The 16,922-nt window shown below is 42.6% G+C and overlaps 1 protein-coding gene across 2 annotated transcripts; it reads right to left on the bottom strand.

Moving 5' to 3' along the window:
- Positions 1 to 5,298: 5,298 nt before the first annotated feature.
- On the bottom strand, positions 5,299 to 7,330 carry LOC110930292 (protein LOL1). 2 transcript variants are annotated; one of them, XM_022173578.2, is made up of 6 exons: positions 7,187 to 7,330; positions 6,796 to 6,983; positions 6,356 to 6,469; positions 5,818 to 5,931; positions 5,620 to 5,729; positions 5,299 to 5,487 (listed from the first exon to the last, which is right to left on the bottom strand). In XM_022173578.2, the coding sequence occupies exons 2-6, from the start codon at positions 6,854 to 6,856 to the stop codon at positions 5,449 to 5,451; spliced, it is 438 nt and encodes a 145-aa protein (XP_022029270.1). In that variant the 5' UTR covers positions 6,857 to 6,983; positions 7,187 to 7,330; the 3' UTR covers positions 5,299 to 5,448. The 2 variants fall into 2 exon arrangements, with proteins under 2 accessions (XP_022029270.1, XP_022029271.1); XM_022173579.2 differs by having other exon boundaries at positions 7,076 to 7,286.
- Positions 7,331 to 16,922: the final 9,592 nt, after the last annotated feature.

Genomic DNA, 16,922 nt, shown 5'->3' with positions numbered 1-16,922 from the left:
ACGACCAACTGCGACCAAATTATCACGAACAATATCAACTGAAAATCTCTTTTCCCTCTGAACGAACGAGTCAAGATGATACCAGTCTGAAATAGGGATTAATGCCTAACTTGAGTTTTCATTCAATCGATTGATTGAATTGCTTGAATCACCTGTTCCAAGAAATTATATTTTCTTTCTCGAATTCTTACATACGATGGCATCACCTTTGATCTTCGATAGGGGTGACTGCACCAGTTCTGATCGCCGGTAGCGATACCATATATAAACATATATCTCTTGCACTCACTTTATCACATTCATATATTTTGCTTCGAGAAAATCTTGGTGGTGCACCCGACACACGTGATTTGAGGGTTGAGCATTTTAGCCTGTAACAAACTACCTTAACACATTTCCAGTTCGGTTTATCTCGTCGACTCTTCGTTTATGATGTACGACATTCGCCTCAATTCTGGTAAGCTCTAGATATACATTAGATACACTTGCTTCGTGAAGTGTTGGCTACTTAATATACAACATCCATGATAACTAAATACTGCCTTTTTGCAAGTCCCCAAATTCGAAGGCGTATAGCTCACCCAAGTTATATTTAGTGCAACAACCCCCCCCCCCGGTCGCACATGTTAAATGCATCAGGCAATGCCATACAGATGTATGACACACTCGTATTCCAACTTTTGTGAGCATCTCTTGAGCTTAGCATAACTTGTCACAACATTCTTCATTATCAAGCTCCTATTAACTCAACTTGTGTTTCTACTTAAGAGCAAGACATTTTTAGTTTAACACAATTAACACAAACTCTATTACCTCAAACACTCATTCATGCATAACACTCACATAACGGTAATTCGGGGAATTACGGAATTACACATGGGTTGTACTCGAACGTTGATGAACAATTAGAACACTATTCCTGAACAAATGAAGAAATATAACTTATGTGAATTTATATGTTATCTGACTTTATATGCTATATGACTTATATATTATTTAGTGAACTTTCGTGAAACCGTATTTAACTACGTGTTTAGTGAATTATCGACAAACTCATAATTGGAGTCTGGAGTATAATATAGCCTAAATTTCGAGGACGAAATTTCTGTAACATGGGGAGGATGTGACACCCGAGCAAAATCCGCAATAATCCTAATTTCCTCACTTCACTCCTCAGTTCTTACTTGTCAAATTTCGGGACGAAATTTCTTTTAAGTTGGGGATGATGTGACAACCCGAACTTTCAAGGCTTGTATCTCTTCGTTACATGATCCTGTTTCTTTTTATTCCTCTTTCATATCCCTTACGGCGATAGAAATTAGTAATTAAATTGCTAAATGTTTAAAGTGTATGTAATATACTTGCTAAATGTAAAACGTGATTGAGTATGTTACATGTGTTTGACTGATTAACTGCAAGGAATCGTTAAACGTCTCTAGGTGTCGTTTAATTAATCTAAGGGACTAACCTATTTGGGTCGCAAACTTACGCGAAACATACACCGTCCTATGTGAGTCCGCACGCCCGAAGCCCAAATACCACATGTGTTGGGGGCCGGCTTTTTGATTTCAGAATACACACATATAGTTAGTGTTGGGCCGATTATGTGGGCCAGTAGGAATCACGCACATATGAGGGATTTACATATGATCTCTTAACAATATCTCAAACCAAAAGCAAACCCTACTCATCTCTTAAGATTTCGAGCGGCACTGGCAGACCCCCATCATCGAGGACATCACATTGTTTGAACCAACGCTGGTTAGTAAATTTCCTGCTATGATTGTTTCCTTGTGTGATTTCGATTAACTGGAGTGTATATGAATGTCCTATGGTGATGAGTATGCTATGCGAATGATATGTGAAATTAGAAACTTGTTAATTATAATGATTATAATTATTATATATGATAGTGATTACGTTGCACCATAATATGTGATGAATATATGGATTTTGACTATGTGATGTAGTCTTGATTATCAAACAGAGTGGAGAGGATAGTCAAAAAAAAAATGGCGGCCATGTGACCCTAGCCATGTTCAGTGATAACTACTAGTACCATGTTAATTAATTGGTGGTGATTTGAGGTTGCATGTGATTTGTTGTGGGTAGTAATGATTAGCAATTTATGTGGTCATGTGGGTCGGTTTGCTGTTAACAAGAGTCATGATTATGAAAGTTGTAAAAGACCAATGAATCACTAGAATTATGTGGTAGGAATAGGGGTCCATATATATATATCGATATGCTCACATGAAACAGTCATATTCTCATTAATTGCATTCACAATTGAAATAGCATGTGATATCCAATTTGAATCTGATTGGACCGATTGAAAACATTAATTGTATGCAGGTTCCTAATGAAAAATTATTGTTTTGCAATTAGAATTCATATGGTAGGTTGAGATAGTGGCTTTGAGTTGTGTGAAGGAATGGATATGCATAACCATCCTTCTGTCATGTAACCGATATGAACAAATTAGTGGGGGTGCTCATGGGAGTAATGATGAGAGTTGGTTGTGTCAGTGACACAGTAGAAAGTGCTACACGCCACTTCCCAAAAGTGCACAAGTTTTCTTTATAGTGGGTCGGTTGCATTTCGATTGCACATCATAAGCTAGTTGCACATTTACACTGAGCCACATTCATAGGTCACGTAATTAACACTTGGTCACATATACATGGGGCCACATATTGAATATGGGCCGAAGTGTCATAATGAACCGAGCAAAACTGAAATGGGACACACACTGACGAGGGTTTGGATATGGATGGTTTTGGTATTAGTCAATGGGCCACATTTTGATACGAATTGTATACTGGGCTCTTGGATTGCACCCTCTTGCGTAAACCATCAACTTATTTAAATCGCACACTTGGTGAATAACAAATGAACAGTTAAAGAATTATGTGTGATATGGGTGGTGATGTGAATTTGGGTATAACTTGAAATACATGCTATGAGATGACAATGAACTGTTGTTTATGTGAGAAACTGTTACATGCTACATGTATTTCTGGTATGCTACTAGTTTGATGATGTGTGTGTTACTTGTATACTGTGTGGGTAATATGTATGGAAAATAAGTGAATAATGTGTATACGGTACTAACTATGATTGGTAATCGCGGTAGGGTTTGGGTTGATCAACTTGGACGGGTAACTAATCTTACCGAGCAAACCAAAGGTGAGTTCATTGCATTTTCTCAAGCATGCGTCCCGGTGGTTTGGGACAACTGGTAAACATTTGGAAGGGAAACATTGGGTAAATAACTTAATCGGTTTTGGTTATTGCCTGGAGGGCAATGGGGGTGATTAGTTGATAGCGCTATTAGGTGGGAAACCTCACACCGGGCCGTAAGGACGGGCGTGAACTAATTATCTGGGTATGGCTATGGTTGTTAGAGGCACACTCCTCGGATACATATGGGCACTCTCCCTAGGGTATCTAACGAAGGCAACATAGCAAACGGTCGTTAAGGGGTACCCACTCCCCGGATACACATGGGCACACTCCCTAGGGTATCTAACATGAGCAACATCGTAACGCAATATTGACTCGCATTAACTTACATCTGGTAACTCAACACGTTAACAAAACCTTGAACTCACCAGCGTAGTCTGACACACTTGTTTGCATGCTTGTAGGTCGTTAACGTTTGGAACATGGACTTGCTATCTGGGAGTGCTGGAGTGGTCATGGATCGAGACTCTTGGATTCACTTATAAACAATGCATTGATTTTGATTATTATTATGAAACGATTACATGCTTCCGCTACACAACTTTTGAGAATTGATATCATGTAGACATCTTATTTGGTAATTAATGTTATGACTTACCTAAATATTTTATCATTGGTTCAATGTGATTGGTGGCTCGAACTCTGATGCGTAACACGTCTCGCGGGGTTTCCGCAAGTGGAATTTGGGGGTGTTACAAACCAAGTGACTAACCACTAGACCAACTTGTTAAGACTGTTATTTATTACTATTATTACTATTTTTTTTTTGAACGGTCAATGAATCTTCTAGGTGGCCTACTGTCGAAATTCACCACATCGGAATACACTCCCCTCCAAACTGGAAAAAATCCTCACTTAGGGCCGAAGCCCATAAATACTCGCTTAAAAGCACAACAATGTAGTGATGTACTGATGTAAAACCCACTCAGTTCAAGAATCAAACAACCATCTATTTTTTTTTCTCCAAGATTTGCGTAAACCAATCGACGAGTCAACGAGCAACATGTTGGGAACATATTCCTTGAATCATAACTTTTTATATACAACAAGTGTAGGGCAAATATTCGTGCAAAACCTAAACTTTATTCTAAAAATGGTAAGATCACATTATTCTTTGATACAACTTTCTCAAGATGCTTATCCAGTTTTGATTCACTAGTGTCATTTTCTACTTTTTGAGATTCTACTTTAATTCCAACATGAACCCTTTAAAGTTTGTTGTTCTAATTTTGAAAGGGGAAACTATCAAAATTTTGTTTGACTAACATGATTTACTAAAATGTCACTCTCATGCGTTTTTGAAATGGCGTCTCAAGCATGGGATGCGTCGATATGTCAACTATTGCGTCTGTTACGGTGATGCTGGCACGTGTCAAGAATCATGGATTGAATCAACGACTGATGCATCAAAAACAAAACGTCTATTTTTTCGTTCATGTTTGAAGAAAACGACTACTTTTGATATTAACTTTTTAATTTTATGATTAGCATTAAAAAATTAATAAAAATAAGCTGATGCATCTTAAGCTACCATTGGAAAACCATTTTTTTTAAAGAACCAAACAACAAGGTTGTGTATTTATAGACTCGGCAAAATAATAAGATATCCAAATTAAACAAAATTAAAAAGAAATGTGGAAAAGAAAATAAAATTTGAGGAGTCAGCCTAGCCAAAACGAGGGGACAGCGGAGCCAAAACGAGGAGTCAGCCAAGCCACTAGGAGAAGACAGCCCGGCGCATCAGCCACTAGGAGGAGTCAGCCCGACGCATCAGCCACCTTTTTGCCTTTGATACGTCAGTCGTCGACTCAATCCATGATTCTAAACACGTGTCAGCGCCACCTTAACGGACGCAATAGCTGACATATCGACGCATCCCATGCTTGAGGCTCCATTCTAAGGACGCATAAGGGTGACATTTTAGTAAATCCTGTTTATCAAACAACATTTTGGTAATTTCCCCATTTTGAATGCCAACCTGAAATTGACTTTCACTGTTTTTTTTTACCAAGTTTTTTAATTATCATTTGAATTTTTTTTCCGACTCTCTTATTAGAAAAATTACATAAGATATACACAAAAAAAAGGTAATTTTATTTATTACAAAGCATCAAAGATGATAACAGTAGTAGTAGTATTCTTTTGCAAGAGAAAACTTGTAACTCTATAGATGTAGGCAAAGAGAGACGTCGTTACAAACTTTCATGTCACGAGCTTCTGCTCTATATTGCTTGTCGAAGCCTGTGATCATCCAAGAACGATTTGCAATAACAATAACATTAACAATAACAATAACTCAATGCGACCCATCAAAGTGACCAACTTAAATAAAAACGTAATTAAGAAAGAAAAACCTTTAGGTTTCTTACTAACCCCGATAGATGTAATGAACTGGCAAACCGCGCATTTCACAGAACGAGCACCATACGGGTACATCAATAACATTCTACAGTTTCCACAATTTACATGTGCTACTTGATTTCCTGCAACAATTTTGGCATCTTAGACATATTTAACATATGACCATAAGAGTTTTTAGTAGAGAATAGAGATTCATATATGAATTGGTACCTTCTAAGGCCAAATTGATGGTATGACAACATGAACATTGTACGCTTGCTGCTCCTCGAATATACATGAGTAAAGTGTGACAACCTCCACATACCAATTGTGCCATTTCGGTACCTATTGAACATATATGGTTTTCTGAGTTTAAATAACATAAGGACTACGTGTTACATGGTGGCCGGTCCATGTTGGTGTTATGTGACACCTTTATGTGTTATACAGTACCTGATGCTACTTTTTATGTGTTATATAGGTATCTGACACTTAGGTGTCACCTATCTATATAACATCTTTAAAAAAGTGACACCAATAATAAATTACTGGATCCGCCACCTGGTCCATATTAAGTGTCACCTATCTACATAACATCTTTAAAAAAGTGACACCAATAATAAATTACTGTATCCGCCACCTGGTCTATATTGATTTGATCGTAGCATATGTCATACTTTTTGTTAAGTGTAGACAACATAATTCTGTTGTAGAAATACAAAAATTCGTTAATCCGAAAACATGGGAAATTCAAAGATCTTGCACTTACCAGGAGGAGGAACAGCAGTGACCGAACTACAAACCGCACAGCAAACCGAGGTGGCTCCTACGGGATAAAGAAGAAGATTTCGACATCCTGAACATACTAATTGGCTTTCTGAACCTGTTCAAGGAAAAACAGAGTACTCTGTTTACTACCACTGACTTTTTCAAAAGTCAACTTGATTCTTGATTAGTTTTCAATTAGCTGCAAGATTTATATCAGATTACAGAAAAAGAATCCATAGATATATGTGCTATAAAAAAGCTTTCGTGGGTTAATCTTTATTAGCTATAAAAGAAAAGATATTAATACAAATTCAGCATTTAAAAAGTAGTAAGTTTGACTATTAGTTTTTCAATCTGTCCAATTACAATAAAACTGAACTTGCTTTCTTCTTAAAACAGAAAAAAAAAATAGAAATAAAAATTAAAACAAGGCTAAAATACCAGTTGCAGGGGGTGCAAATGGTGCAGGAGGAGTTGGATATGGAGCTAGAGGAACTGGCATTGTAAATATAGTCAACAAAAGTCAAACTATTTTTTCTTTCAGTTCTGGATTTAAGCTTTCAAAAGTCAAAATTGACTACTTTTGGAGCATGGAGTGCAACCTTTTCCCTTCTACCCCCATCTTTTACCTGTGCAAAAACAAATTAAGAAACAGAGGATTCAAGAAAGGCAAGAAACAGAGTATAAAAATGCATAAAGTGGTGAAATATGAAACACCCACATGAAGATTTGAGACAAAAGTGGACCAAATTAAATGGTTGGAAGACACATTCTGTAAGTTTATTTTATGAAGTGTGAGTTCAATTATTTTTGGAGTGGGGCAAGCATATACCTTTGCTAGTGTTGCAGATGAGAGAGACAGACAGGGAAGGATGTTGAGTTGGATCAAATTTGGGGCTAATAAAGAAAGAGGGGGCATCACCAACTTGGCTCTTCCAAGTGTATGAATTTCATATAATTTCTATAAATGAAAAACTTGTTTACATGATAGTATTACTAATAAAAAATAATGGTTTGGTTGTGGATCGAGACCGTTGGAAGTTGTTTCGGATAATGTGAATAGTAACCGAAAAGACAGAGGCGAGAAAATGCATACATGTAAACTTGAAAAAAAAATCAGTTAAATTGTAACTAGTTTTGTCATTAGATGTGTAAACATTTAGAGTACTAAAACATTTGTTTCTTTTTTGTTGCATACATTTATGCATATAGAGTGGCGGATTTAGAAAAGACTTCTGGAGTAGCATTAAAAAAAATAGACTCTGGGGTAGCGTAACACATAAAACGGATAATAAAACAAAAAATTTACACTATTTTTACACTTTGCCAACAAAGTTGAGTGGTAGCGTGTGCTACCCTTCACTATATGGTAAATCGCCCCTACGCATATGTGTTTAAGGTATGTCTTTGAACTAATGCAAATTTCTTACTTTTTTGTTTTATATATGTATAAACATATATTTTTTATGACTTTTGCGTGAGTAACCATCTACTTTTTGTATAGACGTAAAAAACATTGTTAAACAATAAACCTACATGCGTGTAGGTACATAAAAACTCTGAATGTATCAATCAGTGGCGGACCCAGAAATTATTTGCTGGGGGTGCGGATGATGTGTTCAACCATATTTTCAAGGGGTGCGATCGGGTTTTTTTGCCTAAAATATACACTAATTTTTTTCTTCAAGGGGTGCGGCCGCCCACCCTGGCCAAATGCTAGGTCCGCCTATGGTATCAATTCCATATATGTAAATGTAAGTCTAAAAAACATAGTAAATGAAGAAACACTGACCTTAACAACACCAATGGCTTCAATGATTAGTGACTTGAACGAGTGGCTGCAAAACAGAAACACCGTTAGGACTCGTTACAGGAATGGGGTTATTCCTGTAACCACCCTCCGGCGTGAGAATAAGTATTTGTTCTTAGGGAGAAGTATGATATAGGAGAGGAAAGCGTAGGGGAATTAGATGATCATACCTTACACATTTGTCTCTATTTATAGGTTTTCCATTAGGGTTTCCTTTGTTTCAGGATACGTTCCGATCGGTTAGAGATTTATGCGATCTTCCCAAAAAGTGGGAGATTTAGTTGTGCACCTTCCATGTAGATACGGAAGGTTCTAGAATAAATCTTTGTATTTATATTAATATAAAAGGTTGTAACCGGGTCGGGTGACCGATGCGGGTCACACCTCGTCATGTCCCCCCAGTCCGAGCTCATGGAGAGAATCCATTAGGTCGGACTAAGAGAAAAAGAAAAAGGTAAACTCATGATGATTTTTACAACGACCTTTGCAAAATACGGCGAAAATACAGGATGTGACAGTTGGGTCACCATGTTAGTGACAGCTGTCATTTCCCTGGATTGACACGTGTGTCGATTCGTACACATTTTTGAATTTGAAAAGTTTCCGTAGCTTATAAAGGACGATACCTTATATGAGGGTTCAAGACATCTCCCCCAAATTACACCTTCGTCATCCTCTCGAATCCATGGCTTCGAAAACGACCGAATCATCTTCCGCCGTTGCCACTTACACGGACGCCCTATTGTGCAAATGGGGTGTGACATCCTTCAACAATCTAGTTCATGATTACGGTATTAGGGCTGAATGGAATCCTGTGTTGCCATCGAAAACCGACACCGCCTTTCCCCTGAAAGAAGGTAAAATCACTTTATTCAGTGATTTTTTCAAGTTTTGCAACTTCCGACTACCCCTCACCAAATTCTTGAAATTGGTGCTTGATTACTACCGTATCCACATTTCGCAAGTACATCCCCTTGGCCTTGTAAAACTTCGACAATTCGAATATGCCTGTGTAGCTCTGGGCCATATCCCAGAACTAATTGTTTTTAGGGCTTTCTTCGTGCTGGTGTGGAAATCTCCTTTCTTTACTTTTGATCGGAGGGATACAGATGCATCGTGCCTGAGGGAAATCCCTACTAGTTCTAGGGACAAAGATTGGAAGAAAAAGTTCTTCTATCTGGACGCCGGTGCTATTCCTGGGGAAATGCATTGGCAAGAAAAAGGACCGAAGGATAAGGTGAAAGATGATGTTCCTCCTGCGGATTTGTACGCGTCGAACGCGTTATATGTGAAGTTGTGTGGCCGCCCTTTTGAGTGCACCATCATTCCAGAAGGTGCACTGGTGATGGCTGGCATGAGTCTGCTATGGCCAGATATAAAGCGTTATCCCTCATTTCAACGGGAAGATGGAGGTATGCTGACATCATCGCACCGGGTTAACTTTTATGGTGTGTTTTTTCCATATTTATTATCATTGTTAATTACTTATTTCACGCAGGGGATTGGGGGATGTTTGACTTTATCGATCCACCCCGTCATCTCGGGTTGAAATCCGCCGACCGGATGCTGGATGAAGGGGAGCCTGATGTGTTAAAGGTGCACTTGGAGCAATTTCTTCTACCCGCTGTGCCAGCGGACCCACTGGCGTACATTGCTCCCCTATCAGGTATGACGATTGCTGTCGCGGCTTCGTCGGAGAAAAGACCTGCCCGAATAAAATTGTCTGGGAAAAAACACCCAGTAACTCACGGGAGTATGCCCACAATGGAGGAGACGCCCACTATGGGGCGCGATGTCCCCTTGGTTTCCGATCTGACCAGTCCTGGTCGTGTCTCGAAGAAAAGGAAAACATTCGTAGCGCCTACTCTGAGCGCGTTTCAAGCGGTACAAGCCGCGTGTGCTTTTTCACCAGGTATGTCTTGCTAATGATCCTTATGGCGTATTGGTGTTCATATTGAGAACGTCCTTCTGGGCTTATGTTCAGGTACCATCATGGGAGTATCATCCGGAGTTGTGACATCTACCGTTGCGCCGACCGTAGCGGGGTCATGTCCTGGAAGTGACGTCAGCATGTCTGTGGGCCCACAATCTGGAGTTTCCGTTGCTCCCGCCGTGAGCTGTGTTATGCCATCCCCTAGTCCTGCGATATCGGTAGCCGTATCTGTGGAGCCGCTATCATCGCTTCAACCAGGCGGTCTTGACACAATGTTACTTGACTCGCCCAAAGACATTTTCGCCAGTGTTGATACTAATGCTGCTGCTACGTCGACCGCGCATGAGGCGACTAGCATGGGTGGAGGTGACAACCGTGCGTCGAGCAGCGGTATTGCTGATGATGGTGCCCGTTTGATTGATGACCTGTTTATACCCACCGTCTGCTGGGACCCTCACGCTCAGGATAAGCGTTATCAGCCTCAATGGAAAATTGCTGAATCTTCCCGACTGATCTTTCCTCCTGTGGTTCAACATTGGATCGAGAGAGCGTATCCACCTGCTGAAGCAGCGTATGTTGAGGGGTTAAATAATGAAGATTTGATGAATTCGTCCATATCAGATTCCGTGACCCTACCCCGCAGGTTGGTAGAGGTTCGGCGCCGGTGGGTGCGTGATAACACCCAACTTCATGAGGCCCGGGCCATTATCCAAGAACTGAGGGATGACAAGCATCGCCTCGAAAGTCAACTGCAAACCGCGGGATTGAAGGAGGCCCGATTTCTGTCGGAGAAGAATAAGGCCGAGGAAGATTTGCGGAGGGTAACTGAACATCTTGCTGAGGAAAGGATCTTATGGGCCCGCGATATGGCGGAAAAAGATCGGGTTTTGGCTCAAGCGAAAAATGTACAAGAGGAGTTAGAACGTAAGGCTGTGGCGGAGGCTCAGAAGGTGAGACACGAGTTATCAGCCCAATTGGAAAAATTTCGTGTTGACACTGATTTTGTGTCCCAGGTTCAGGAGCGGTACCAGGATTTGACAACCGAAGTAGAGACCTGTCATACCAAGATCTGACTGATGCAGGGAGAGCTGGAGGAGCGTGAAGCAAAATTCAAGGAGATGCAAGATCATTGTGATTCCCTTGTCACCCAAAACAATAAGCTTGCTGCATCGTCATCTTCGAAGTTAAAGGAGGTGGAGGACGCACTGGCACAATCCCATGCAGAGATCGATGATTTGACCAACCAGCTAGCGGCTATGCGGGGAGACAGGAATTGGTTGATAACTAATGGGCTAGTGGGGGCGTTCGAATATCTGCGTGAGTCGTCCCACTTTACTAGCCTGATTGACCGTTTTTCCGCCGCTGCCTACCAATCTGGTCATCATGACGGCGTACTTAAAGGCTACATGGACTGCCAGCAAGCGGAAAGAGTGCCGCCGGATTTCCAAACTCTCAAGAATAAGTTACAGACTGATATGGCGAAGGCTCTTGAAGCTGCGTACACCGAGCCTCTACCTTGCTATGGCGATCTGATGGATAAAGTTAATGAAGATGGAATAGAATCGCTACGTCTGATGCTGGACCCCGCGGACGAATCCGAAGAAGACTGACTATTCCGTTATTCATCTTTTTGCTTGTTGTGTACTCTTGTTGATACTGTTTTAATTGGGTTTAGTGCCCATTATCTGTTTTGATTTGACAGCTAAATTAATGCAAATGTCATGATTTCTGACACCGCCGTCTTGTAAAATATGACTCTGTGACTTGTGATGATTGCTTTTAATTAATATATCTGATGTCACCACTGTCAAAACTTTTTAACTATTGCTATAAATTCACCCTTCGTTTCCATTTTTGTTTATGTTTGTGCAATGGAAAGAAAACGATACAGGCAAAGGCTTTCCGAGATCTTTCGGGTGCTTGATGCTGCTGATGGCCTGTTGATGTTACAGCATCCGGTAACAAGATCAATGCTTAGGAGCAGACGACCAATCCCAAATGCTGCTCCAGTTCGTGCCAACCGAGCATGTCAAAGTCTTATTATCCCGGATCCTCAACCAGAGGATCCTAGAATGCAGCTATCGGCTGATGTGTTGACTGGCTTGATCCCGGTGGACGCTGAACGGCGATATCGCCTGACCTACCAACGTCAGTCCGGTGGTCGGACGAGGGGGCAGCCGATGGATGACTCTGGCTTGGTGTTCCGAATGGTTGGTGGCTCAACTGATCACTTGGCCGTCAACCCTGTGATGGTGGTGGAAGACAATGATGATGTGGGGGTGCCTACCCCTGCAGTGGTGACGGCACCCATCTTTCACCAGTAGGTGTTTTGTGAACATGTTCTGTATTTTGGTTCCCTTATGTTTGGTTTTTATTAAAAACAGGGACAAGTACTTGGTTTTTAATTTTTTTGAGATAGGCTATGTATATGTGATGATGCCTATCTATTTTTGAGGCGGTTTATGTATCTATTACCAAGATACCCGCCGTAAGCGCTTGTTGTGGTTACCCTTATGACTTATAATGAAAAATATTTCGTGTTTAAGGGTGTTGTTTTTGTTTTTACCGGTTAATGCATTCATTGTGCGATGGTAACTTTTGTAATAGATGAACCTGCATCTTTATTAAACTTGCATTAAACAAAAAAGAACAAAGAGTAGAAATCCCATGACGGGTTACAAATGCGAACTGGAAAGGGTAATTAACTCTTGCTGTTAGGAGCAAGGCATTACAAGTAGCATTTCTTTAGCTGGGCGATGTTCCAACTGCGCGGGACTGGCGTGCCATCAAGTCGGGTCAGGCGATAGGCCCCTTTGCCCAGGTCTTCTTGGATGACGTAGGGGCCCTCCCAGTTGGGGCCCAGTTTCCCCGCTGGTTCCATTCGACTTGCTTCGTTGTCGCGCATGACGTAATCACCTACCTTGAAACTTAGTTTGGACACCCGTTTGTTGTAATACTTTTCCAGAGCTTTTTTGTATCGTGCCTCGCTAATGGCGGCCGCCTCACGCCTCTCTTCCAACAAATCTAGGCCCTCTCTCAGCGATTGGTCATTGTTGTCTTTTACCTTGAGACGGCGTAACGACGGCAACCCTACCTCAGCAGGTATCATAGCCTCCATTCCATAGGTAAGGCTAAATGGTGTTTCATTGTTGCTGGTCTTGGGCATTGTTCGATGCGCCCAAAGGACATGTGGCAACTCTTCCACCCACGAGCTTCCCTCGTGTCCCAGCCGCTTTTTGATACCTTCTAGCAAGCTCCTGTTCGTCCGCTCCACCTGCCCGTTACCCTGTGGGTGTGCTACCGATGTGAAGATCTGCTGAATGTGGAGATCGGCGCACCATTCCTGAAAATTCTATCCGTGAACTGCGTCCCATTGTCACTTACCAGGTAGAGCGGTAGGCCAAACCTGCATACGATGTGTTCCCAGAGAAACTTTTTGGCGTTTTCTGCCGTTATCTTTGCCAAAGGTTTTGCTTCCACCCATTTGGTGAAGTAGTCGACCGCCACGATTAAGTATTTTAATTTCCCGGGAGCAGGCGGGAAAGGTCCCACAATGTCTACAGCCCATTTCTGAAAAGGCCATGCTGATGTCACCGGTACCAGACTATTTTTGGGCCGAATTGTTTGAGGGGCGAATTTCTGACAGCTGAGGCATCTTCGCAATTCTCTGACAGCGTCTTCATGCATCCCGGGCCAGTAATACCCCGCGCTATGAATTTTGGCGACCACTGCTCGAGGACCCGCGTGTATACCGCATATACCCTCATGTATCTCGCTGACGAGGTATTTTGCTTCTGCCGGGGAGACGCATCGTAGCAGCGGACCCAAATAAGATTTTCGATACAAGACACCATCGTTGACTTCGTATTGCAGTGCTTTCGTTTGTATCTTTCGTGCTTCGCCCTTGGCAGGAGGCAGTTCGCCTGTTTTAAGAAAGAGTAGGATCGGGGTATACCAACAGGGCTCTTCTATTGTAACAGCGGAGACGCTACGCGGTTCGATTGAGGGTGTCTGTAATGTCTCAACTTTGACTTCCCTTTCCATGCCGGAAGTGGCCAGTTTGCTTAAAGCATCCGCTATCTGATTCTTCCCTCTGTGCACGTGGTTGAGCGTGACTTTGTCGAAAGAGTTCATGAGCTCTTTGGTTTTTGCCAGATATTTTGCCATTGCCTCATCTTTTGCTTCATATGTTTCATTGACTTGATTGTTGACCAGCAGCGAGTCGACGTATGCGTCTACCCTGACTGCCCCCATGGATTTTGCCATCCGTAACCCTGCCAGTAGCGCCTCGTATTCCGCCTCGTTGTTAGAGCACTCGAAGTTAAAACGTAAGGCGTACATTAGCCTGATTTGGTCTGGACTTATCAGCATTAGACCCGCCCCGGATCCCTTTCCGCTAGATGATCCGTCTGTGTACAGTTTCCAAGTTTCTCTCGCTGTGCTGGTCTCAGGTATGTCTTGGGTGACCGGGTCCGTAACTGCCTCTCCTTCCGGTATTTCGGCTAAGAAGTCAGCAATTACTTGCCCCTTAACCGCCGTTCGTTTCTGGTATTCAATATCTAGGGCCCCTAGCTCGATAGCCCACTTGGCCAGTCTACCCGAGACCTCCGGTTTGTGCAGGACCTGCTGTAGCGGATAGTTAGTTAAGATCTGTACACGATGTGCCTGGAAGTACCTTCTTAATCGCCTCGTTGCGTGTACCAATGCTAAGACCAGCTTTTCCAGCGTAGGGTAGCGCGTTTCAGGTCCTGCTAATACCCGACTTATGTAGTATATTGGCATTTGTTTTCCTTCCCGTTCAACCATGAGCACAGCACTTACTGCTGTGTGGGCCGCCGCAAGATACATTTTTAGCACTTCACCGTGTCTTGGCGCGGTCAGCGTGGGGAGCCTTTCTATGAAACGCTTCATTTCCTGCAGAGCTTGTTCTGCTTCGCCGGTCCATTTGAAATTCTTTTTGTCGAGACAATCTTTTAGCGTTTTTATGAATGGCAATGATTTTTCAGCGTGTCTTGCTAGGAACCTGTTGATTGCTACCAGTCGTCCATTTAGGGCTTGAGCTTCTTTCAGCGTTCGGGGAGAAGGCATTCGCGATATGGCGGTTATTTTTTCTGGGTTAGCTTTAAAGCCGTCGCGGGTAACTACTACCCCCAGAAACTTCCCCTCTTCCACCCCAAAAGAACACTTCTTTGGATTTAACTTTATGTTGTACTCTCTGAGCCGCTGGAAAGTTTCCTCTATATCTGCCAACATTTGCTTTTCTTCGCTGCTCTTTATTACCAAGTCGTCTACATAGACTTCCAGGTTTCGCCCGATCTGTGTTTCGAACACTTTGTCCATGAGCCTCTGGTATGTAGCTCCTGCATTCCGTAGCCCAAATGGCATTTTGGTGTAACAAAAGATGCCAACGTCGGTGTGAAAGGCTGTTTTCTCTTCATCTTCTTTGGACATTTTGATCTGGTGGTATCCCTTATACGCGTCCAAAAAACACTTGTATCGATACGGCACCAGGGAGTCAACCTTTAAGTCGATTTCGGGCAATGGGTACGCGTCTTTTGGACACGCTTTGTTCAAATCTTTGAAGTCGATGCACATCCGCCATGTGCCGTCTGGTTTCTTAACCATGACCGGGTTAGACACCCAGGTATGGTACTGTGTTTCTCTGAGGATTACAGCTTCCACTAACTTGCGCACTTCTTTAACGACCGCTGCTCGGCGATCCGGGGCCATACTGCGTTTACCCTGAGCGACTGGCTTAATGCCTGGGAGCGTGGCGAGTTTATGTTCTGCTTTATTGCGAGGGACTCCCGTCATATCGGCGTGCTCGAAAGCGAATATGTCTACGTTTCTTTTCAGCAATTGTTTCAAATCGCTCTTTACTTCTGGGGACAGAGTGTCGCCGATGGTGACCATTTGGTCCGGGTGGCGTGTGCTCAGTACCCACCGTTCTGGTCCCGTGGCCCCCGCGGGCCCTTGGCGACATCGTTTGGTATCCAATATCTCTCCAATTCTATCGCGAAATACGGTAGCGATACCCTGCGGTGTTGGAAACTTCATAAAGCCTCTCGCCGTGGAGACTATGGCATCTAACTTTCCCAAGGTGAACCTTCCAATGATCACATTGTGATACGATTCGGCGCGGACCACGAGGAAGGTAAGTAGTATCGTTCTTTCTTTGGGTGCTTGCCCGAAGGTTACCGGGAAGGTGATTTGACCGATAGGATCCACCTTTTCTCCTGTGAAGCCCTTAATAGGAGCGTGTACTGATTCGAGCAGCTTTTTATCCTCTGGTTGCATTCTATCAAAACAATGCTCGTAGATGATATCCTCCGAGCTTCCGGTGTCGACCAGGATTCGCCTCATACGGTAGTCTCCTACCGCCGCCGAAATGATCAGGGCATCCGTGGTAAGGTGCAAATCTTCCATTCGTGGTTCAATTGTCATGGTTGCCAACATCCACGGTTCGAGTGTGGAGAAACTCCGTTTCGCCCCTTTTCTTGTACCGGCATGAACCATGTTCAGCTCGCGCGGCCTTTTTCCTGCCGCCTTATCGCTTTCTTCCTTAACCACGGGCGGGCCCTGCTTTATGTCTCGCACTAGATGTGCCAATTTTCCAGACTTCACGAAATATTCGATCTGTTTCTTAAGCTGGAAACAGTCGTTAGTATCATGCCCGCTCCCCTTGTGATACTCGCAGTATTTGCTCGTGTCTTTGTTCGGGTTGTCTTTTAACGGTTTTGGTGGATTAAGCCTGAGGTTTTCTGAGGCAAGAATTTCTGCTGGGGTCTTGCTTAAATTGGGATACTCAGACCGAGGTTTTGACGT

Source organism: Helianthus annuus, chromosome 3 (genome assembly GCF_002127325.2).
Source record: "Helianthus annuus cultivar XRQ/B chromosome 3, HanXRQr2.0-SUNRISE, whole genome shotgun sequence".
Taxonomy (NCBI): domain Eukaryota; kingdom Viridiplantae; phylum Streptophyta; class Magnoliopsida; order Asterales; family Asteraceae; genus Helianthus; species Helianthus annuus.
Note: the sequence above shows the minus strand (reverse complement) of the source record. Positions and strands in the feature narration are given on the sequence as shown.

Coding starts and splice junctions, on each gene's coding strand:
- LOC110930292 (XM_022173578.2), bottom strand. CDS start 6,856: ATGCCAGTTCCTCTAGCTCCATATCCAACTCCTCCTGCACCATTTGCA. Junction 6,470..6,795: donor ATTTGCACCCCCTGCAACTG/GTATTTTAGCCT, acceptor TTCCTTGAACAG/GTTCAGAAAGCCAATTAGTA. Junction 5,730..5,817: donor CATCAATTTGGCCTTAGAAG/GTACCAATTCAT, acceptor AAATTGTTGCAG/GAAATCAAGTAGCACATGTA.